This window comes from Mauremys reevesii, unplaced genomic scaffold (assembly GCF_016161935.1).
Source record: "Mauremys reevesii isolate NIE-2019 unplaced genomic scaffold, ASM1616193v1 Contig63, whole genome shotgun sequence".
Classification (NCBI taxonomy): Eukaryota; Metazoa; Chordata; order Testudines; family Geoemydidae; genus Mauremys; species Mauremys reevesii.
The window spans coordinates 224,635-249,812 of record NW_024100877.1 but is presented as its reverse complement, the minus strand read 5'-3'; the positions used below and the strand labels follow the sequence as shown (position 1 = coordinate 249,812).

General features: G+C 45.2%; 2 protein-coding genes across 2 annotated transcripts; both read left to right on the top strand.

Moving 5' to 3' along the window:
* The first annotated feature begins 10,831 nt into the window (after positions 1 to 10,831).
* On the top strand, positions 10,832 to 11,767 carry LOC120394534 (olfactory receptor 51G2-like). Its single transcript, XM_039518750.1, has one exon. It carries the CDS (start codon positions 10,832 to 10,834, stop codon positions 11,765 to 11,767), a length of 936 nt encoding a protein of 311 aa, XP_039374684.1.
* Positions 11,768 to 24,242: 12,475 nt separating this feature from the next.
* On the top strand, positions 24,243 to 25,178 carry LOC120394528 (olfactory receptor 51G2-like). Its single transcript, XM_039518744.1, has one exon. The coding sequence runs from the start codon at positions 24,243 to 24,245 to the stop codon at positions 25,176 to 25,178; it is 936 nt and encodes a 311-aa protein (XP_039374678.1).

Below are 25,178 nucleotides of genomic sequence, written 5' to 3'. Positions count from 1 at the left end.
ATGCATAGCCCTGCTTACCCAGTGTGTGCATGCCTCATATCTGAGAAAAGAGGAGACCTCCTGAGCCGTTCATCAGGTACCCAGTGCATCTTCGCACCCATCACTGTTATGTCCGGTTGTCTGTGGGTAACCTTGGTCCTTACAACCCAGGGCTCTGTACCCCAATGCAGAGGGACACAGCGTCTCCGCCACTGATGGACTGTGTGACCAGAAACGCCCACTAAGTAACCCTCAATGCCTTCGTTTGTGGGTGCTCAGCTTGAGAGACAGCCAGCAGCACCAGCTCCTGAGATTTTATTGGGAGATTCGCACTATTTCCTGTCTTTCTTAAAGCCCCAACTTCTGGGATCCAGAGACTGCGGAGGAATCTCAGGTTTTCATTTTCTTAAAAGAGTTTATTTTAAAAAGTGACTTTCAGAAAAGCTAGAATCTCTGTACCACATGCACCACAAAGGCTCAGAAACCAAAGGCACATGAAAACAAACCCCACATTAGTGTATTTTTAAATCTCATTATTTTAATCCAATCTCATTGCTTTCTTTGTGGGGGGTGACTCATACTTGTTGAACCGCGCTGGGCGATACTGCGTACCTAGTTGAAGAGATCTAAAGGGCAACTAGCAAAAGTCACAAAAAATAAAAGCAATTATTTTTCAAAGTACATCAGAAGCAGGAAGCCTGCAAACAATCAGTGGGGCACTGACGACTGAGGAGCTAAAGCAGCACTCAAGGAAAATGAGGCTGTTGCACAGAAGCTAAATGAATTCTTTGCATTGATCCTCACTGCAGAGGATGTGAGGGAGATTCCCACACCTGAGCCATTCTTTTTAGGTGACAGATCTGAAGAACTCTCCCACATTCAGGTGTCAGTAGAGGAGGTTTAGGAACAAATAGATAAATTATAAAGTAAAAAGTCACTAGGTCCAGATGGTATCACCCAAGATTTCTGAAGAAACTCAAATGTGAAATTGCAGAGCTACTAACTGTGATATGTAAATTATCACTGAAATCAGCCTCTTTGTCAGATGACTGGCAGATAGCTAATGAGATGCTGATTTTTTAAAAAAGGCTTTAGTTGTGATCCTGGCAATACAGGCCAGTAAGCCAAACTTCAATACCAGGCAAATTGGTTAAAACTATAGTAAAGAACAAAGTTTTCAGATACATAGATGAACACACTTTTTTGGGCATGATTCAACATCGCTTGCCAAAGGGAAATCATGAATCACCAATATATTAGAATTCCTTTGGGGGCCAATAAACGTGGGCAAGGGTGATCCATTGGATATAGTTTATCTGAACTTTCAGAAAGCTTTTGACAAGGTCCCTAACCAAAGGCTCTTAAGCAAAGTAAGCAATCATGGGATAAGAAGGATTGGTAACTGGTTAAAAGATAAGAAACAAAGGGTAGGAATAAATGATCAGTTTTTAGAATCAGAGGGGTAGCCGTGTTAGTCTGGATCTGTGAAAGGAGCAAAGAGTCTTGTGGCACCTTATAGACTAACAGACATTTTGGAGCATGAGCTTTTGTGGGTGAATACCCACTTCGTCGGATGCATGTATTCACCCACGAAAGCTCATGCTCCAAAACATCTGTTAGTCTATAAGGTGCCACAAGACTCTTTGTTGCTTTTACAGTTTTTAGAAGCGAGAGAGGTAAGTAGTGTTGTCCCACAGAGATGTGTACTGGGATCAGTGCTGTTCAACATATTAATAAATGATCTGGAAAAATAGGTAAACCGTGAGGTGGCAATATTTGCTGATGAGACAAAACTACTCAGTATACTTAAGTCCAAAGCAGATTACGAAGAGTTACAAAGAGATATCACAAAACTGGGTGACGGGGCAAGAAAATGGCAGATGAAATTCAGTGTTGATAAGTGAAAAGAAATGCACATTGGAAAACTTAATCCCAACTATACATAGAAAATGATGGGATTTAAATTAGTTGGTACCATTCAAGAAAGAGATCTTGGAGTCACTGATGATAGTTCTCTGAAAACATCCACTCAATGTGTTGCAGCAGTCAAAAAGGCGAACAGAATGTTGGGAATCATTAAGAAAGGGATAGAGAGTAAGAAGGAAACATCATGTTGCCTCTATGTAAATCCAAGGTAGGCCCACATCTTGATTACTGTGTACTCTGGAAAAAGTTCAGAAAACGGCCACAAAAATTATTAGGGGTATGGAACGGCTGCCATATAAGGAGAGGTTAATAAAACTGAGACATTTCAGCTTGGAAAAGATGACTAAGGGGCGATATGATGGAGGTCTACAAAACCATGAGTGGTGTGGAGGAAGTGAATAAGGAAGTGCTATTTACCCCTTCACAAGAACCACGGGTCACAAAATGAAGTTAAAGGCAGCAGATTTAACACAAATTATAGGAAGTGTTTTTTCACACAACACTCAGACAACCTCTGGAACTCATTGCCAAGGGATGTTGTGAAGGTCAAAAGTATAGCTGGTCCAAAAAAATCAGATAAGTTGATGAGGAGAGGTCCTTCAATAGGTATTAGACAAGATGGTTTTGAATGCAGCTCCATTCTCCGGGTGTCTCTAAATTTTGTATTGCCAGAAGCTGGGAGCAGACAACAGGGGATGTATCACTCGATAATTGCCCTGTTTTGTTCATTCCCACTGAAGTATCTGCGCTGCCCCCTGTCAGAAGACAGGACACTGGGCTAGATGGACCATAATTCCAATATGGCCATTTTTAGGTGCTTAAATTATTCCCCTGATGGATGGGATGCTGTAGACAAGCCTTTTCCAAGGCTTCCCTCTGCTACAGAGATGGCATAGACACCCTGCCAGATGTCCAGGGCAGGCTCAGTGTGGGAGGCTGATGGGAAGGCTGGAGCTGCCACTTAGGGGAGTGGTTCTGTCGCATGAGGGAAAGAAGCTCATAGTTTGAGCTAGAGCTGTGCTGGAAAACAGAGAGATTCCCCCCACCCCATCAAAAATGTTGACCCAAATTGAAATGTTTCCTTTTCATCCATTTTTTGGGGTGAGTTTTCATAGACAATGGATCATTTTTCGCTGACAGCTCGGTTGCCGTGATTCTGCCCAGCTGCAGCTGCCTGGATGCCCAAGAGAAATTGGAAGCTTTTCATCTGCCTCTTCCTCATAATGTAAATGAATGTTGAACTGACGGAGTCTATGGCTGCACTCTGGGTATGGAAAGGTCGAAACCTCCTCACCAGCATATGGCTGGCGTATTGTGTCCATCCACTTGTATAAACAGCCTTCAGTCTCTGTGCAGGCCTCTCCACCCTGTACAACAGAGCCTTGTGGAATCTCCCTTCCCTGGCCTGCACCCGGGCTTTGTAATGCAGGAAATGGGGCTGTTGGGGAATAATCTGGACCTATATTATTATTATCTTTTTTTTTATTTCAGCAAGATCACAGCTGGGACAGCATCAGCGTTACCACTTGGATGCCCCCGAGGTAGCCATGTGACTAATCAGAACCATTGAAATAGTGATGACGATCCCAGACTCCAGTAATAGAGCCTGCAGGAGAGCTGGGCTGCAGTCCAATGAGGTAGGATCACCACACATCCCCTGTGATTTGGCCTCCTGCAGTTTGCCTTGGCCGTGTTGGGGTTAAAGTTAGTGCACATTATGCCAAGCAGCTGAGGTCCCCTGATGGCCAAGTGGCCCCCAAGGGAATGTGCAGACAGGCTTCATAAAGACAGTTGCCTCCCTGTCTGAACAGATACTGCCTGCTGCCTGTGCAACCTCTGCAATGACTCCTTGTCCTTTATGGTGAAGACCTCTGGTGTCAGTGGCTTCCCTTCTAGCAGGAACTGGGTATGTTGGCAGGTTTCACTAACTTTAAAATGTGCAGTGAAGGGGAAAGTCTGCGATCTGTTTCCATTTGCAGATGTTCTGTGCAGTGGCGGAGGACTCAGCTGGGCGGTTGGGGTGACTCAATGATGGGCTGGAGGGCAGACAGCGCTAGGTAGCTTGGGAACCCCTCCCCTACATCTGCCCATGCTCCACGGTGGGATGTTCAAGCTACACAGAAATGTGACTTTTAAAGCGAGCTCAGAGTGTTAGAAACTTGATGCCCTGAGTCAAGATTTCTCAAGGGGTCCCATTTCTCGAGGTTTCTTGTGTTCCGGACCTGATACTGCCAGGAGATTAGGTAGAGGAGACCCCACTGTATATCAGTGACTAGTTCCCAAATTTGGGAACTATTTGGTCATGGGAATTTAACCAGCAAATGAATTTTCAAAGGTTTTATTCTCTGGCTCGATTGTGAAGGCAGGAATTCAGAGCTGCATTGATCTGTGGTAACAGATCCGATAGAGCATATTTCTATTTCCTGACTAGCTGATAGCTCCAGTATGTCAGCCCTGTTGATACCACTCCGAGTTACAGGATTGCCAGCATCTCTGCCCCATCTCTGGTCTCCCAGTGCCAGATGTCAGGCCTCTTAACTTTCCCTCTCATGGGGTGGAATCCCATTTTCTTCCCACCCTCAGACTGGACCCTGGGCTATAGCACACTGTGGGTCGATTGTGCTTATCCATCAAGTCCGAGTGGGTTCGTCACCTGCGGTTCTTCCCTCTGGGATTCTGTGACTAGTAGTGAGACCAGTGACCACCCAGCCTTCTGGACCCAAAATACGGTTAATATGAATAGTAGGAATAAAAGCCTAAGATGGGAGAATAAGAGGGTTTTCAAACAACAGTCTATACACATCTCTGACCTCAAATACTCCCACTCTGACAGGGACCCTGGCAGGAAGAGGGCTTTCAGACATCTCTAGCGGTGTTTGTGCCTTTCAGTCCAAAGAGCTTCTCACCAATAGCTACACCACCTGTGGACAGACTCCGATCATTGGCGAAAAAGCTGTGTAACGTGGCTGGAGCCCAGAAATAGGTTTTTCCCAGCTTGTAGCTCCAGTGTCCCTCAGTCTTCTTGAAATGCTCACTGACAGATGGCTTTTCTTACTGCGTGTTTTCTAACAGCCTCCTATTACTCTGACTGGTTTCACCCAATACAGCCATAACATAAAGCTCCCAAATGTTAACCCAATATAGTTATACAGCAAACATCCCCATAATTGGGTTTAACATACACATTCGTTATGGCAGCTCAGCTTCATGTCTGTCCCAATACCATTCCTGGGTGCTATGGATTTTATGAATAGAGGACGTAGACACCCAGAGGGGGAGAGAGAGCAAGAGAGAGAGAGAGAGATGACTTTCATGTGTGAAATGAAGTTCCATTTCCATGAATACTCATGCATTTGACCTTCAAGTATCAGAGGGGTAGCCATGTTAGTTTGGTTCTGTAAAAAACAAAAAGAATCCTGTTAGTCTATAAGGTGCCACAGGACTCTTTGTTGCATTTGACCTTGAAATTCACTTTCTGCAAACCCTCAGTGTGCCTGAATGCCAGGTGCTGAGGTTACTATGTACTAGAGAGTGAGAGCTTGGGGAATGGATATTTTCTATACTGACCCCAATGCCTGTTACCACTCCGGATACAGGCTACAGACTGACAGAACAGAACCTGAGGAGAACCAGTCAGCTATTAACCCAGGGACAGAGGAGCTACTAAAATTTTGTTTGCTGACAAGTGACTGAATGAGGGCTGAGACCCTGAGATGTTTTCAGGTTGTGATGAAATCCAAAAGAGATACGCTACATTTTAAGTCCCACTGTAACCTGAGAAATCATCTCTGAAAGAAGACCAGAGGGAAAAGAATGGGTTGACATGTGTGTACCAAAGAACAGATGTTCAAATGTTATGCCAAAACTTTTAATTGTAATACAGCTATTACAAACCAAACTTTCATGACATGATTTTATGCTGAAAGTCAGCAGCAGAGTTGTTGAAATCTCTACAGGAAGGAGCAGTGGTAACTTTACTGCTTAATGGCTTTTGCGTTTGAAAGTATATCAGATTTCACATACTGTTTGCAAAGGGTTTATGCTATGAAATCATTTTCAGTGAATAGTTGTATGATACTATCTCTTAGTAAAAGATCAGAGGCTGTTTCTAACACTTACATTTTGGATTGTGCATCCAATCACTCTTGAAGATTTGTGCAAGTATTTCCAAAAGTTCCTGACAAAACAGAACCGCTGGTCTCTGTTTCAGCAAAGATATAGGAAAGGAGTGTGTAGTAGTGATTGTGTTAACTTACACCCATCACCTCTTACAGGAGCATTGCTCAAATAATTTGCACACTCAACTGGATATTAATGCAAATGTTGCTTTTGCACTATTTACCCATTTGTAATGCCGTCCCCTCCTCCGCCCAGTTGAAGTAACTCTCTGGGTTAGCTTGTAACTTGCCAAATATCTACAAACACCTGCATGGGGAGATGATGCAGGTCCTGTGAGGATGAATCCTGTAGGATGATCAGACTCGCTGGATTCAGTCTACTTTGTCCAGGGAAACACTTCAGCTTCCCTTGGAGGGATTCTTGGAGAGTCAGAGTGTATCACCTGTAGCATCTGATAAGGGAAAGTTAACAGAGCCTGTTATAAGAACTATAAGAACTATAAGAACTGGTGGCCACCAAATGAAATTAATGGGCAACAGGTTTAAAACAAATAGGAAGTTCTTCTTCACACAGCTCCGCAGTCAACTTGTGGAACTCCTTGCCTGAGGAGGTTGTGAAGGCTAGGATTATAACTGAGTTTAAAAGAGAACTGGATAAATTCATGGAGGTTATGTCCATTAATGGTAAGGAATGGTGTCTCCGATGACTCCTTGTCCTTTAGAGTGAAGCCTTCTCATGTCAGCGGCTCCACGTCTAGCAGGAATTGGGTACATTGGCAGGTTTCACTATCTCTAAAATGCAAAGTGAAGGGGAAAGGCTGAAAGCTGTTTCCATTTGCAGATGTTCTGTGCAGCGGCAGAGGACTCAGCTGGGCCGTCGGTGTGACTCAGTGATGGGGCTGGAGGGCAGGCAGCGCTAGGTAGCTTGGGAACCCCTCCCCTACATCTGCCTGGGCCCCACAGTGCGTTATTCAAGCTTTACGGAAAACTGACTTTCAAAGAGAGCTTAGAGTTATAAATCCCCAATGCCCCGAGTCAGGATTTATCAGGGGGTACCATTTCTAGAAGCGCAGAGTGCTATGGGTCCAATCCTGCCAGGGGCTGAGTGAGAGGAGACCCCACAGAATATCAGTGACTAGTTCACAAATTGCCTCAGGTTTATTTAATACTGGAAATTTAATCAGAAAATGCATTTTCAGCTATTTTATTCTCTGGCTTGATTGTGAACACAGGAATTCAGAGCTGCCGTGGTCTGTAGTAATGGGTCTGATAGGGCGTATGTTAATTTCCTGACTGGCTGAGGGGTCCTCCGCAGAGCTACAGTGCTGCCGGGATCTCTGCCCCCTCTCTGGTCTCTGAGTGCACATGTCAGACATAAGACCCTGCCTCTCATGGGGTGGAATCCCGCGATCCTCCCACCCTCAGACTGGGCCCTGGGCTACTGCACTCTGTGGGTCGATTGTGCTTGCCCAGCAGTTCGCAGTGGGTTTGGCACCTGAGGTTCTTTCCCTCTGGGATTCTGTGAGCAGTGGTGAGACAAGTGACCAGTCAGCCTCCTTGAACCAAAATACTGTTTAATCTGAACAGTAGAAATAATGTGTAACATTAGAGAATAAGAGGGTTTTCAAAGAAGAGTCTGTACATGTCTCTGACCTCCAAACCCTCCCACTCTGACGAGGACCCAGGTAGTTCGAGGGCCTTCAGACTTCCCTGGTGCTGTCTGTGCCTGTCAGTCTGAAGAGCTTCCCATCCACAGCTTTTCCACTTCTGGAAAGCCTCTGAGTGCTGCCAAAACAAGCTGTGTGATGTGGCTGGATCCCAGAAATAGGCTTTTCCCAACTTGTAGCTCCAGTGTTGTCTCTCCACCTCCCTGAAGTGCTGACTGAGCGATGGCTTTATTGACCTGTTGCTTCCCTTCTTGCTTGTTTTCCAGCATCTTGCTACTAAACTAAGATGAGCCATGAAGGTTTCACCCAATACAGCCATAACATAAACTTCCCAATAGTTAACCAATGTAGCTCTACAGCAAACATCCCAAGAACTGGGTTGAACATTATGGCAGCTCAGCTCCATGTCTGTCCCAATGCCATTCCCGGGGGCTAAGTATTTTATAAAAACTGTAGCTAGACTGTCAGAGAGAGAGAGAGAGATTTCAACAGATTACTTTCCTGTGTGAAATGAAGTTCCATTTCCATGAATACTCATGCATATGACTTTGAAATCCGCTTTCTGCAAATCCACATCGTAGCTGAATAACAAGTGCTGGAGTTACTATGTAGTAGAGAGTGAGAGCTCAGGGAATGAATATTTTCTATACTGATCCCAATGGCTGTTACCACTCCGGATACAGGCAACAGACTGACAGAACAGAACCTGAGGAGAACCAGTCAGCTATTAACCCAGGGAAAGAGGATCTACTAGACTTTGGTTTGCTGACAAGTGACTGAATGAGGGTGAGACGCTGGGATCTTTTCAGGTTCTGAAGAAATCCCGCTGAGATATGCCACATTGTAAGTTCCACTGTAACCTGAGAAATCATCTCTGAAAGCAGATCAGAGGGGAAAGGATGGGTTGACATGTGTGTACCAAAGTACAGATATGTAAATGTTATGCCGAACCGTTTCATTGTAATACAAATATTATGAACCAAACTTTCATGACATGCCTGTATGTTGAAAGCCAGTAGCAGAGTTGTTGGCATCTCTACAGGCAGAAGCAGTGGTAACTTTACTGCTTAATGGCTTTTGCTTTGGAAATATCTCAGAAGCACTCCACATACTGTTGGCAAAGGGTTTATGCTATGAAATCATTTTCAGTGAATAGTTGTATGATACTGTCTCTTAGTAACAGACAAGAAGCAGTTTCTAACGCTTACATTCCTGGTCATGCATTCAATCACTCTTGAAGACTTGTGCAAGTTTTTGCAAAAATTGCTGGGAGAACAGAACCGTTGGTGCAGGGCCGTCCTTAGGATTTATGGGGCTCTATGCAGTATTGTTAAACTGGTACCCCTATGCCCAACAGCAGCCCAGGCTCACGTGCATTTTAGATAAGGTGGGTCTTTTGAAGGATTTATTGAAAAAACTGTATGTCTGAAGATTCAAGCATTTAAGGCTAAAGATGAATCCTCAGATTGTGCATCTAAAAATCTATGCAAGGATTTTTGAGAGATCTGATTATATAATCTTCAAGAACACACTAATGAAATATTTTTAACGCAAATTTTAAACTAAGGTCCTGTAGACTAATATGTTCTGAGTAAATACTACAGTAACGCACCACTGGTTTTGTCAGTAAACTCAGAACCAGACAGTCTATGGCAAATGCCTGTTAAATGGCTTCATTACCCCTTGAAGGGCTCTTTAACTGTTTCAGTGTTGTGCTAGTAGGTCTGGCAGGCTGGAGGCTTTTTTTCTTTTAGGTACTAGATCCTGTCCAGAGGAAGACTCACCAGGCTGCAGATGTGGTGGGAGTCTGCAGGAAGGGTCAGAACAGGGATAGGAAGAGGCAGAAATGTGGACACTAAGACCCAGGGGTGCCCCAAATTTTCCAGTGCTGCTTATGCTTAAAAACAGCCCTGCTCTGCTGTGTGTTTCAGCAAAGAGTCGAGCTGAGGTATAGGAAAGGGGAGTGTAATAGTGGTTGAATGTAACTTGGGCCCATCACCTCTTACAGGAGCATTGCTCAAGTAAATTGCACACTCAACTGGATATTAGTACAAACACTAGGTTTGCACTATTCACCCATTTGTGATGCCGTCCCCTACCCTGGCCAGCTGAAGTAACTCTCTATGTTACCTTGTAACTTGCCAAATATCGACAAAGACCTGCATGGGGCGAGGATGCAGGTCCTGGGAGGGTGAAGAGACACCTATAGGATGAGCAAACTCTCTGGAGTCAGTCTACTTTGACCAGGGAAGCACTTCAGCTTCTCTTGGAGGGATTCTTGGGGGTCAGAGTGTATCACTGGGAGCATCTGGTAAGGGAAAGTAAATAGAGCCCAGTTCTGATTGAATTTACACATGTAGAGCTGTAGTGATGCCGTTAAAGTCAATACTATTCAATTAAGAAAATGGTAATAAGAATTTATCTCATGTACTGCAAGGCAGTGTAGAAAATTATGTATATATATAAATATATAGCTTCACTCCAGGACACACAGGTACAGAACCATTTTCACCATGAACTGGCCATGTGTTTAGACTCATTTCATGATACAATGGGCCACACTCAGAATTGGAGGGCCAGAAAGGGTGTCTGTGGGAAGGTCATAATTGCAAAATCACACAGTGTTCAAGTAGGCTGCAGAACTCCCGGCCACAAGATATCAAGGGTGCCAAGAGTTTAGTAGGATTCAAAGAGGGACGGGATGTTTATATGGGCAACCAGAAAATCCAATTATAGTAGTGAGGATTGTTTTAAAAAGTCTTGGAAGGGCTCTAAACCTTCCTGATTTACACCATTACATATGTCTAACTAGTGGCTGTCATGGAGATGTTTTCCCTGGGAGCAGGTTATCTCACAGCTGTCTATTTCAGGGCTTCTTCCAACCCTCTTCTGCAGCATCTGGAACTGGTCACTGGATACTGGGCTAGATGGACTGTAGGTCTGATCCAGTCTGGCAATGCCTATCTTCCTGTTGTTGGTGTAAATCCAAGACTATGTTTTGGCTGATTTTCCTTCAGCTCCCGGGAGTCTCTAGACGTGCACCGAAAGCAGAAAGGTATCTTTTTAAATATCATTTAGTCTCCTGTTTTTTTCCCTTTCAGGAAGGAAAGTTCAAAACTCCTCAGACCTGCCCAGTACATTATGTCATCTGTCAATGACACCAAATTCAACTCTTCAGTGTTCCTGCTCACTGGGATACCTGGAAAGGAAGACGTACATCGCTGGATCTCTATCCCCTTCTGCTTAATGTATATTATTTCAATATTAGGAAATTCAGTCATTCTATTTATTATAAAAACAGATCGAACCCTTCATGAGCCCATGTACATTTTTCTTTCCATGTTGGCTGTCACAGACCTTGGCATATCAATATCAACCATGCCGACGACACTGGGCATATTCTTGTTTAACTCTAGGGAGATCAGCCTCGATGCCTGTTTTGCCCAGCTGTTCTTCATCCACTTGCTTCAAGTAATGGAATCCTCCTTCCTCTTGTTGATGGCCTTTGACCGCTTCATCGCAATCTGTAACCCACTGAGATATGCTTCCATCTTAACTCCACCGAGGTTAGCCAAAATGGGACTGCTGTGTGTGCTAAGAGGGGTGGTCGTAGTATTACCACTTCCTTTTCTGCTGAAGCGGTTCCAATACTGTCGAGCTAATGTTCTCTCCCATTCCTTCTGCGTACATCAGGAAGTCATGAAGCTGGCTTGTTCAGATATCACAGTCAATAGAATCTATGGCTTGTCTAGTAATCTCTTAACGGTGGGGTTGGATTCATTGCTCATCTTTCTCTCTTATGTGATGATCCTCAAAACTGTGCTGAGTGTCACATCCCACGCGGAGAGCCTCAGGGCCCTGAATACCTGTGTCTCCCACTTGTTCGCCGTACTGCTCTTCTACATACCAGAGATTGGCTTGTCTGTGATACACAGATTTGGGAATAGCTCTTCTCACTTGCTTCAGATTCTCCTGGGCTACGTCTACCTGCTGGTCCCACCCCTGATGAACCCAATCGTGTACAGCGTGAAAAACAAACACCTTCGTGCGAGGATAATCAGGGTGTTCATCAAGTGAAGGGTCAGTTCATCGCCTGGCTCCAGTGCTGGTGACACGGGTCACCTATTGAATCCTGGACACTTAAATCCAAGACAACATGAGCTACTGATCTCCACTCTGTAGAGAGAGGGTCAGATGGGGTCTAAGGCCTGGAACAATGGGAGTGGGTCTGCCCCCAAACACTGGTGAGGGAGGACAGTGCATGGGGAAAGGAGACCAAGGCAGGCAGCACCATTTATAAATTGACTGTGTTCATGGAGAGCCGGGAGACCAGTGGGATGTTGGCTAATAAAGGGCCATACTGGTGGCTGATCCAACCTCTGAATTCCTGTTGATGCTGTCAATAAAGAGAAGGGATGTGGATGTTGTTTCCCATTAAACCTGCCTGGGCACTGTCCTGTCTCTGGTTAAATATCCACGGGCCATGAAAAAAAGCTGCAGAGCTGTTGTGGAGTCACAGTTCTGGTATTTCCTGAGCGCTCTGGATGCTGCGTGATCCACGTGGGCTGCAGCTGCTATGGACAGGGGCTATTCAAGGGGCACGAACACCCACCCTTCCCCTACGCCCTCAGCCAGGGGCTTGTGACTGAGTCCCAGGAGGAGCCATTCACGCAGCCCCCACTCCCCATTGATGAATCTGCACCCGTGCACCTGCTGAACCCACTTTCCACAGCGGCAGGGCAGAGCTGCGTGTGTGAGGGAGGATCTAACACACAGGAGTCCTGGCAAGAGACTCAGGCTCAGATTCCCTCCTCCTCCCCTCGGTTTATTCTTCCCCAGGAATGTCAAGGAGTGGAAACAGTCCTCATCTCCCCAAAAGAGGCACAGCTCTCTCCGATCTCAGCCCAGCCCAATGATTGTAGGTTAACCCCTTTCAAAAGGTAAAAGCAGGACACATGCAAGAGACCCATCCCATCTGTGACCCAACCCTTCTACTCTTCTTCCCCCTTGAGGCCCAACCCCCTGCTCCTCCAAGGCCCCTTCCTGTGCCCCACCTCTTCCTCCAAGACCCCACCACTTGCTCCTCCTCATTACCTGAGGCTCCAACCACTGTCCAGGCCAGAAGCCAGAGCCGGGCTATGATAAAAGCTTCCCAGGGAGCTAGAACCACTGTGAGGTGCCCCAGATACTCCACAGGGGATGGGTGGCCCAGTTATTTCTTCACCTGTCACTAGCTTGCCTACCCCATTCAGTAAGGGTCCCATATTTTCCCTGACCTTTTTGCTAACATACCTGTAAAAACCCTTCTTGTTACCTTTCACATCCCTTGCTAGCTGCAACTCCAATGATGCCTTGGCCTTCCTGATTACACCTCTGCATTATCTAGCAATATTTTTATACTCGTCCCTAGCCATCTGTCCAAATTTCCACTTCTTGTAAGCTTCCTTTTTGAGTTTAAGCTCACTGAAGATTTCACTGTTAAGCAGAACTAGTTGCCTGCCATATTTGCTATCCTTTCTGCACTTCACAGTGGTTTGTTCCTGCACCGTCAATAAGGCTTCTTTAAAATACAGTCAGCCCTCCTGGATTCCTTGCCCCCTCATATTAGCTTCCCTGGGGATCCTGCCCATCATTTCCCTAAGGGAGTCAAAGTCTGCTTTTCTGAAGTCCAGGATCCGTATTTTGCTACTCTCCTTTCTTCCTTTTGTCAGGATACTGAACTCATCCATATTATGGTCACTGCTGCCTAGGTTGCCACCCACTTCTACTTCCTCTACCAATGCTTCCCTGTTTGTAAGCAGCAGATCGAGGGGAGAACAGCCCCTGGTTGGTTCCTCTGTCACTTGTACCAGGAAGTTGTCCCCAGCACTCTCCAAAAACTTCCTGGATTGTCTGTGCATTGCTGCATTGCTCTCTCAGAAAATGTCAAGGTGATTGAAGTTTGGGCAGAGGGCAGGGCCTCAGGGGAAAAGGTGGAGCAGGGGATCCAACAAGCCTAAACTAGTGCAGACCTCAGCAAGGAGGTCGGGGAGGGGGAGCGGAGGACTTGTGAGTAAAGGAGGAAGTGGGGCTGGAGAGTATAGAGCTAACCTTCAAATACAAAATGCAGATAGCACAACAATAACCAGCAAATCATAACTTTTTCATAGACATCTTACATGTCACATGTTGTACAAGATTTGTATCAAATATATAACAGTGATTCCAAAGTGATCTCTAGATATATGGTCATATTTTGATCAGAGAACATCACAGAAGCTCTTACCATGGCCCAGCTCTGGCGTGGCCAGGAGGCAGAGCCCCAGGGGAAGTGGAAAGTCTGAAGCAATGCAGACACCAGCAACAAGAATGATAGAGTATTCATGAGTAAAGGAGACTGGTCACGTTGGAGGGTAGGAGACCTTGTGCTTTGGAGAAGACTGAATAAATGCAACCCCGCAAAGGGGAATCTTGTTTTAAGTATCCCAGGCTGAGAGTAAGTCAATGCAAGGACTTTATAAGAAATGTAAGGGTGATGCAAGGTTACCTCAGTACCCAAATGGGCACTCTGGGGTGGTCCCTATCTTCACGGATTTGGCCAGAGTGGGCTGTGCTCCTGGAAGCTGTTACCAACGGGCGGAGGTCACCCCAGCCCCTGAGGCAGGGGGAGAACAGGCCAGCAAATCAAACCACTGTAACTGGCTCCTTGCCATCCCCGTTGTCTGCAGGTTGGTCCTGTTCTCTGGGCACTGCACTGAGATTCAATAGATCTGGGTTTGATTTCCTTGCTAAGTGCCTGTGGGCAAGCCATGGGCTGTCTCTGAGCCTCTGCACAGGTGGGTAGTAGCACTGCCCTGCCTCACAGCAGTGGCGGGAGGATGAATACATTCAAGGTGCTCAGATACTCTGAGACCCCAAGATCAGGGCGAATCAGTGTCCCACAGAACAACAACTTTGACATTTGTCTATAAATGGCCTCTTACCACAGCCTCCTGTGACAGCTGCTTCTGGGAAGCCCCGTGACTCCAGCACCTTGGTGTCTGTGGCAAATGTGGGGGTGCTCGGGGGTGACAGTGAGGGGTAGGTAGTGGATTTCGGAGGGAGTGTTGGAGTGTCATGGGGTCAACGGGAGTTTCAGCACAATCACCGGCGGCGTTTGCAAACCATAGAGGCTGAATTGGTCTAACCGACAAGCAATGGAGCAATGGCCATGGGAGACTCATCTTAGACAATCTGGCTGGGAGAAAGCAGTTTTAATGCAAAAGTCAACTCCACAGCTTGGCCCTGAAACAAGGACACTGCTGAGCACTTTAGTTTCCAAAGTTTCATAGGTGGGATGTTGTTCCCAGCTCGAAAAGTGGGAGTATTGCGAGATTCCTCCCCAGGACATAAAAGGACCTAGTATAAAGTGACCATATATCCCAATGTTACTGTGACAATCCCAATTCTTCTTGCCTGTCAGCATTCAGAGGAGCAACTTGTTCAAGTTTCATCCAAGATAATGATCCACTCAAGATCGTGGTTCTCAGTGGTGGCAGATGACATAACAAGGAGCAATGGTCTCAGGTACAAAAATGAAGACGCTAGACAGTGCTGATGGCTCATCAACAAAGATAATTGACCATGGAAGAGCTTCACCTTCCAGTGAACGTTTCAGTGAGCCTCTGAGTAATGGCTGCTGTGACTCAGCAGGGCATGCATGGGCATGTGATCAGACCACATGACACTGAACTCCATTTTGGTACCTGTATTTCGCCACAAACTGGTCTGGGTACTTAGCTTAGAACAAAGTGTTCTTGCCATATGGAAAAACTTTATAAAGTGTTGAGTGACATCATCTGTTGACCTACCTCTCCACACAGCAGAACTCCTGGAAACACCTGAGGAACAAAGACTGAACAGAGGGAAGTGCTGGCCCCAGGCTATAGGGATTTATAGCCTGCGTATGGAAACTTGGTGGACCGCTTGTATCATCAGTCAGGGAGATAAATTGCTAATTCATATCCAATCTAACTAGTTTATTAGGCTTCATTTGAAGATTTGTTTATTTGCTAGTTAACCTGATTTGATGTTTGCTGTCACCTATAATCATGCACCATCTATCTTTCTGTATTTAATACACTTGTTTTATATTCTATCATAATCAGTGTGTTTTGTGTGAAGTGTCTGGGAAAATCACAGCTCTGTAAACAAAGGCTGTTGCAGATCTTTTGCATTTCTAGGGTAACGTTACCTATATTCATGGGTTTGCATTAATGCCTGTGCAGTAGAATATGGCATAATTCTAGGTTTACATTTCAGCAAGGGTGAAAGGCTGGGAGATGGGAAATTCAAAGCAGAACTTAAAGAGTTACAAAGGCATCTCACAAAACTCAGTGACTGGGTGAATGACAGACGAATTTCGGTGTTGATAACTGCAAAGTAATGCACACTGGAAAACTTAATCCCCACTTTACATACAAAAGGATGTTCCCAAATTAGTTGTTACCACTCAGGACAAAGATCTTGGAGTCACTGTGGATGGTCTCTGAAAACATCTGCTCAATGTGCAGCAGGAGTCAAAGAAAGCTAAGAGAATATTGAGAACCATAGTCGGAGGATGTAATAGGCCAGGACAGGCTAAGACTCCAGTGGTGCAGCTGTGGATGCTGGCCACCAGTTGCGGGATTTACACACGGAAGTTTTTGCTTATTATTATGCACCATGCAGGTTCCAAGATGGCTGAGGATGCAGTATGTGGTACTTAGCTTCCCAGGTTCAAGGAGATTACTGATGAACAGAGGAAGCTGTATAACACTTTCCACTGTGACAAGTTGTCACCCTCACGGTGCAGTCTGGGAGCTGTGGGAACTGCTGTGCCCCTCAATCCTCCAGCTGGGCTGGCCAATCATACACTGCTCTGCTGGTGACACAGCCAGCCTCTGCAAGCCTTGGTATCACCCAACACGACAGCAGTTAGTGCCATAAAACCAGCTGAGCTGCCTGAGTGCTTTGCCTAAGCCTCTCAAAGACAGGCAGGAGACAACAGCCAATTTCCCAGCTTCTCCACCTTGCTCCCTTTCTTGAGTATAAACCCAGAGTTGTATCGTCTTGCTCTGCACTGGTGTCTGTACAGCGTAAGCTCATTAATACAGGTCTCTTTCCCCCTGCTGCGGGGGAGATATGCGACAGCCTTTGTACATAGACTTGAGATTTTCCCAGACACTGTACCCAAAACATGGTGGTAAAGATTAAGCATAAAAAAATCTACAAAAAGATGGATTTTAAGTAATTATAAGTGATAGCAAACAGATCAAAGTAGATTACCTAGCAAATAAACAAAAAAACACAAACTAAGCCTAACATACTAGATAGGCTGGATGTGAATTACCAATTTCTCACCCGGACTGATGAAACAAGCTGTCCACCAAGTTTCCATACGCAGGCTAGAAATCCCTTTAGGCTGGGACCAGCACTTCCCTCCATTCAGTCTTTGTTCCTCAGGTGTTTCCAGGAGTTCTCTTGTCTGGGGAGTGAGGCCAAGAGATGATCTCACACTCTACGTTATATATTGGAAAAATACACATACCAAAATGGAGTTTAGTGTCATGTGGTTTGGTCACATGTCCTTGCATGCGCTGCTGAGTCATAGCAGCCATTATCCATAGGCTGCCTGGAGCATTCTCAGGAAGGGTGACCGGGTAGGGGGATAAGCTGCTCCTCAGGCCTATTGTTTCCCTTAATGTCCCATTACTCTGAATAGGCCCCTCACAACCAGCTGTCTTGACAGGAAGCATTTTGCCCAGGCGTAGCTACATTTGAAATACAGGTACATAGTCAATATTCATGACTTCTGATACAAAAATAATATGTGCATAAATATAGTGTTATCATATTTTGCCAATCATAACATTTCTATAGGCACCTCACAAGACACATTTTGTACAATATGCATTATAATGATATCATAATCATATCATAATGATACCACTATGCTGAATACTGGGGGCAGTGTCATAACTGCCTCCTCAGCTGTCTTGGAATATGCATGTCACATTTAAAATGTTCAGGTTCTTCAGAAAGAGACATACTTTCCCCGTGGGGCAGATTGGGGTCTCAGAAGCGGAGGCGCGGCAAGGCTGGGTAGGCTCTTTCCAGCCCAAGGCTCCTCCATCCACGAAGTGTAGGAGGGGAAATCAGGACTACAGCCATGGGTGGTGGGGAGGCTCTGGGTTCTCCAGGATGGGGAGGTTCAGTGCTCCAGCTGTGGTGGGGGAGAGCTTCTGGCAGAAGGTGTGAGGCCAAGGGGACCTCCCTCCCCAAAGGGGGGCTCCACCCACCATTCATGTTGGGAACCATTAGGAAAGGGATAGTTAAATCCATGGCACACTCACATCTAGAATACTGTGTGCTGTTTTGATTCCCCCATTTCAAAAAATATATATACTGTGTGTGAATTGGAAAAAGTACAGAGAAAGGGTAACAAAAATGTTTACGGACATGGAGCAACTTCCAGATGAAGAGATTAAAAAGACTGGGACTGTTCATCTTGGAAAAGGGATGACAAAGTGGGGATATGATAGAGGTGTGTAAAATCATGAGCGGTGTGGAGAAAATGAATAAGGAAGTGTTATTTTCACCTACACAATAATCAGGGGTCACCCAATTAAGTTAATAGGCAGAAGGTTTAAAACACACAAAAGAAAGTAATTTATCATACAATGCACAGTCAGCCTGTGGACTCATTGCCAAGGGATGTTGTGAAGGCCAAACATATAACTGGTCCAAAAAAGAATAACATAATTTCATGGAGGAAAGGTCCATCAATTAGGCAAAATGGAGGAGACGGAGGGGATGGATCCCTTGATAATTCCATGTTCTCTTCATTCCCTCAGAAGTATCTGCACTGGGCAGGACAAACCATTTGTCCAACACAACAAGGCCGTTATTATATACTTTAATTGTTCCACTGATGGATGGGCTGCTGCTGACAGGCCATTTCCAGGGGCTCCCTCTCTTATAGAACTGGCGTATCCACCCCAGCAGATGTCCAGGTGCTGCTCACTGTGGAAGGCTGATTGCAGGCTAGTGCTGCCAACTAGGGGTGTGGTCCAGTAGCATGAGGGACAGAGGCTCATGGTTTGACCCAGAGCTGGGCTGGAAAACAGAGAGATTTTCCCTCCACGAAAAATGTTGAGCAAACTAAAATGTTTCCTTTTCATCCATTTTTTGGGGTGAGTTTTCACAGAAAATGGATCATTTTTCTCTGAAAGCTCAGCTGACATGATGCTGCCCAGCTGCAGCTGCCTGGATCCCCAAGAGAAACAGGAGGCTTTTCATCTCTCACTTCTTCATAACATAAATGAAGGTGGCACTGACAGAGTCTCTGGCTGCACTCTGGGTCTGGAAAGGTCAAAATTTCCCGAACAGTCTGTGGTTGGGGTATTGTGCCCATCAGCTTCTCTAACCAGCCCTCCCATCTCTGTGCAGCTCCTCTGTAGCCCTGAGGATTAATCTGTTGGTCTGTATAAAATGTCTTTTTGATAAAAGTGTGTAGGCTGCATAGATTAATAGAATTTTTATAATAAGCTGTAATGCAAGATACCTATAGACATCCAGGCCAGACACCCTGGCCAATTTCCTGCGTGACGCTGAAAGCAACCTTTAAGACCCTTACTCAGAAAAGTAATAATAGAATACAGACCCACGTAAATGTCTGAGGACCTTTTGAATGTCTGCTAACCTTTCACCTAGATAGGGTGAAAAGTGGGGGATTTCTGCCCACAAATCTCACACGTACACCACAGACTGCGTACATATCTGTCACTCATACGCATATCTAGTTGGCCTATGAGGGATAGGTACCCTAACATTTCCATGGGGGAAAGAATGTTCAAAGGACCAGATGTATAGGCAGGCGATACATCTTTCTATCTTCCATCGCCTCACCCTGCCTACACCTACGAAAGCTGTCAAACTACTGATAAGTCGTGGGGTTATTTCTTTTCAAAGCTGTAAGTATAAAAAGGACTTTAATTTCTGCTTTACGTCTAAGCATTATAGGGTTAAAGTTCATAACCATTTTTCATCACTTCCTCTATGTATCAGAGGTGTGAACACTCTAGTGCTACTGCACAGAGTGAATTTAGAACTGTGTATTATCATAGATTTATATCTCTTAAAGAACTGTGATATTTTGTAACTTTGTAATCTCAAACTGCTTTTAACATTTTGCATTTACTTCTTGTTTCATTGATTTTAAATAAAAGGTCTTGATTGACTAATTTTGTCTCAGTGGAATTTCCTGTCAGATACCCCAATCTCCTTGTATAAATTCTGTGAAGCCTGATTCAAGATGAACTTTATCTTCTGATCACACATATTGGCGAGCCATACCCATATTATTAATATTTATTAATTATTATTAATATTACTAATTAATTAGAAAATTAATTATTAAATAAAACTAAATTAAGTGGATAAATTCCACTGTCCCTACTAACCCACCCCAATCAGGCTACACCTCCCACCCTGTACAAGGCCCCTTCAGCAGATCCCATGGGCAGTGGCTTCTGTGACAGGCCCTGGTAGCACATCTCTGATGAACCTGTGCTAGCAGGGAGCTGGAGAGGGTCTTAGAGCAGTTGTGGAGTTACAGAGATGGTGGGTGGGCCTAGGTACCAGTGAATCACTGAGATCTGTGCATAACTTTGGATCCCGGGTCCCTTTTCATTCCTCAGGGAGAAGAATCCACATCCTGGAACTATCCAAGGGAATTTTCCATGTACAGATCCATGTGGAATCTGCACCCCTGGCCTGCACCCTGGGTTTGTGATGCAGAAAAGGGGGCTGCCAGGTAGAAAATGGGTCCTATATTATTCTATTATTTATTATTCTATTTTATTTTATTTTAGCAAAATCACAGCTGTGACAGCATCGTGGTAGCCATGTGACTAATTGGAATCATGCAAACAGATATGACAAGCCCCGAGTCCAGGAATAGAGCCTGTACCTCGGTTTCTGCTGCAGTCCAATTCGGTAGCATCACCTCTCGTCTCCTGTGATTTGGCCTCCTCCAGTTTGTCATTGGCTGTTATGGTGGTTAGAGCTGGTGCCAACTAAGCCAAGCAGCTGAGGTTCCCTGATGGCCAAGTGGCCCCCAAGGGAATGTGCAAACATGCTTCATAAAGTCAATTGCCTCCCTGTCTGAACGGATACTGCCTGCCGCCTGTGCTACCTCTCTGATGACTGATTGTCCTTTAGGGTGAAGATCTCTGGTGTCAGTGGCTTCCCTTCTAGCAGGAATTGGGTACGTTGGCAGGTTTCACTATCATTAAAATGCGCAGTGAAGTGGAAAGGGTACAGGCTGTTTCCATTTTCAGATGTTCTGTGCAGAGGCAGAGGACTCAGGTCGGCTGTCAGGATGACTCAGTAATGGGGCTGGGGACAGGCAGTGCTAGGTAGCTTGTGAACCCCTCCCATACATCTGCCCATGCTCCACAGTGGGTTATTCAAGCTACACAGATATCTGGTTTTAAAGCGAGCTCGGACTGTTAAATCCCCGATGCCCCAAGTCAGGATTTCTCCAGGGGTCGCATTTCTAGAGGTGCCCTGTAGCTCTGAGGAGATTCTAGACCCCTAAGCCAGTCAGAAAATTAGCATATGCCCTATCAGACTTGTTATCACAGACCACAGAGGTGCCGTGTGCTCTGGTCTCCAAGTGCCAGATGTCAGGACTCAGACCCTGCCCTCTCATGGGGTGGAATCCTGCAATATTCCCACCCTCAGACTGGGCCCTGGACTACCACACAGTGTGAGTCTATTGTGCTTGCCCAGGAGTTCACAGTGGGTTTGGCACCTGTGGTTCTTCCCTTTGGGAGTCTGTGACTAGTGGTGAGATGAGAGACCAGCCAGCCTTCTTGAACCAAAATACTCTTAATCTGAACAGTAGAAATAATGTGTAACATGGGAGAATAAGAGGGTTTTCAAAGAAGAATCTGTACACGTCTCTGACCCCCAAACCCTCCCACTCTGGTGGGGACCCAGGCAGGCCAGGGGCCTTCAGACATCCCTAGTGGTGTCTGTGTGTGTCAGTCTGAAGAGCTTCTCAGCAGCAGCTGCCCCACCTCTACACAGCCTACCAACACTGGCAAAGCAAGCTGTGTAATGTGGCTGGAGCCTGGAAATAGGCTCTTCCCAGCTTGCAGCTCCAGTGTTGTCTCTCGACCTCCCTGAAGTGCTGACTGAGCGATGGCTTTTCTTGAGGTGTTGCTTCCCTTCCTGCTTGTTTCCCAGGATCCTGCTACTAAACTAAGATGAGCCGTGCAGGTTTCACCCAATACAGCCGTAACATAAACATCCCAATAGTTAACCCAATGTAGCTCTACAGCAAACATCCCAAGAACTGGGTTTAACAGACACATTCATTATGGCAGCTCAGCTCCATGTCTGTCACAATGCCGTTTCTGGGTCCTACGGATTTTATGAATACAGGGCAGAGACAGTCAAAGAGAGAGAGAGCAAGAGAGCATAATAGACGACTTTCCTGTGTGAAATGAAGTTCCAGTTCCATGAATACTCATGCATTTGACCTTGAAAGGCACTAACTGCAAACCCTCATCATGCCTGAATAATAAGTGCTGAGGTTACTATGTACTAGAGAGTGAGAACTCAGGGAATGGCTATTTTCTACCCTGACCCCAATGCCTGTTACCACTCTGGATACAGGCTACAGACTGACAGAACAGAACCTGAGGAGAACCAGTCAGTTATTAACCCAGGGACAGAGGAGCTAGTAGACTTTTCTTTGCTGACAAGCGACTGAATGAGGGCTGAGCCACTGGGATCTTTTCAGGTTCTGAAGAAATCCCGATGAGAGACGCTACATTTTAAGGCCCACTCTAACCTGAGAAATCATCTCTGAAAGACGATCAGAGGGGAAAGAATGCGTTGACATGTGTGTGCTAAAGTACAGATGTGTAAATGTTATGGCAAAACTTTTCATTGTAATATAATATTACAAACCAATCTTTCATGACATTGTTGTATATTGAAAGCCAGCAGCAGAGTTGTTAGACTCTCTACAGGAAGGAGCAGTGGGAACATTACTGCTTAATGGCTTTTGCTTATGAAAGTATATCAGAAGTTCTCCACATACTATTTGCAAAGGATTTATGCTATGAAATCATTTTTAGTGACTAGTTGTATTATACTGTCTCTTAGTAACTGACCAGTAGCTGTTTCTAACACTTACATTTAGAGTCATGAACACAATCTCTCTGCAGTACCCGTGCAAGACTTTCCAAAAATTCCTGAGAGAACAGAACCGCTGGTCTGTGTTTCCGCAAAGAGTAGAGCTGAGGTTTAGTAAAGGGGAGTGTAATAGTGGTTCTATGTAACTTACACCCGTCACCTCTTACAGGAGCATTGCTCGGGTAATTTGCACACTCAACTGGATATTAGTGCAAACCTAGTGTTTTCACTATTCACCCATTTGTAATACCATCCCCTTCCACACCTGGCTGAAGTAACTCTCTGTGTTATCTTGTAACTTTCCAGATATCTAAAAATGCCTCATGGTGAAAGGATGCAGGTCCTGTGAGGATGAAAAGAAGGCTGTAGGATGATCAGACTTTCTGGCTTCAGTCACCTTTGGCCAAGGTAACACTTCAGCTTCTCTTGGAGGTATTCTTGGGGTCAGAATATATCTCCGGGAGCATCTGGTAGGGGAAAATAAATAGAACCCAGTTCTGACTGAATTTACACACGTGGATCGGGAGTGACTCACTTGGAGTCAATATTATTGAATTAAGAAAATGGCAATAAGAATTTATCTCATGTACTGCAAAGAGGCAGTGGAATAATTTTGAAGTGTCAGGAGTGGAGAAATTTATATATAAATTTTATATATAAAATATTAACATTTGTAAACATCTTCAGTCAAGGACACACAGATGCAAAGACCATTTTCAACCGGCCATTTCTTTAGGTTCATGTCATCATACAATGGACCACACTCAGAAGTGGAAGGCCAGAATGGGTATCTGTGGGAAGGTCACAATTGCAAAATCACACAGTGCTAAAGAGGTGCTGCGGAAATCCCAGGCACAAGGTATCGGGGGGGCAAGAATTTATCAAGATTCAAAGAGGAACGGAATGTTTATATGGGTAACTAGAAAATTCAATTACATTAGTGAGGATTGTTTTTAAAAAGTCTTGGGAGGGCTCTAAACCTTCCTGATTTATACCACAAAATATGTCTAACTTGTGGATGTCAGGGAGAAATTTTCCCTTGGAGCAAGTTATCTCATAGCTGCCTGTTTGGGGCTTCTTCTACCTACCTCTGCAGCATCTGGAAATGGCCACTGGATACTGGGCTAGATGGACTGCAGGTCTGATCCAGTCTGGCAGTGCCTGTCTTCCTATCAGTGGTGTATATCCAATACTATGTTTTTCCTAATCTTCCTTGAGCTCCTGGGAACCTCTGGACTTGTACTGAGAGAAGAAAGATGTTTCATTAAATATCATCTAGTCTCCTATTTTTTTTCCTTTCAGGAAGGAAAGTTCAAAACATCTTGGATCTGCCCAGGACATTATGTCAGGTGTCAATGACACCAAATTCAACTCTGCAGTGTTTCTGCTCACCGGGATACCTGGGCAGGAAGACGTCCATCTCTGGGTTTCTGTCCCATTCTGCCTAATGTATGTTATTTCAATAGTAGGAAATTCAGTCATTCTGTTCATTATAAAAACAGATCGAACCCTCCATGAGCCCATGTACATTTTCCTTTCCATGTTGGTCATCACAGACCTTGGCTTATCAGTATCCACCATGCCTACAACATTGGGGATATTATTATTTAACTCAAGAGAGATCAGCCTCAATGCCTGTTTCGCCCAGCTCTTCTTCATCGACTCTCTTTCATACATTGAATCTTCCGTTCTCTTCTTGATGGCCTTTGACCGCTTCATTGCGATCTCTAACCCACTAAGATATGCTTCCATCTTAACCCCAATGAGAATAGCTAAAATGGGACTGGTGGTTGTGCTAAGATCCGTGGTCCTAATATTCCCACTCCCCTTTCTCCTGAAACGGTTCCGATACTGTCGAGCCAATGTCCTGTCCCATTCCTACTGCCTGCACCAGGATGTCATGAAGATGGCTTGTTCTGACATCACAGTCAACATCATCTATGGCTTGTCTATTAAACTCTTAGCGGTGGGGTTGGACTTATTGCTCATCTTTGTCTCCTATGTGATGATCCTCAAAACTGTGCTGAGTGTCGCGTCCCATGCGGAGTGCCTCAGGGCCATGAACACCTGTGTCTCCCACCTGTGTGCCATTGTGCTCTTCTACTTACCACATATCGGCTTGACTGTGATACACAGGTTTGGGAACAGCTCTTCTCACTTGCTTCAGATTTTTCTAGGCTACATCTATGTGCTGGTTCCACCCCTGATGAACCCAATCGTGTACAGCGTGAAAAGCAAACACCTTCGTGCGAGGATAATCAGGGTGTTCCTTAAGTGA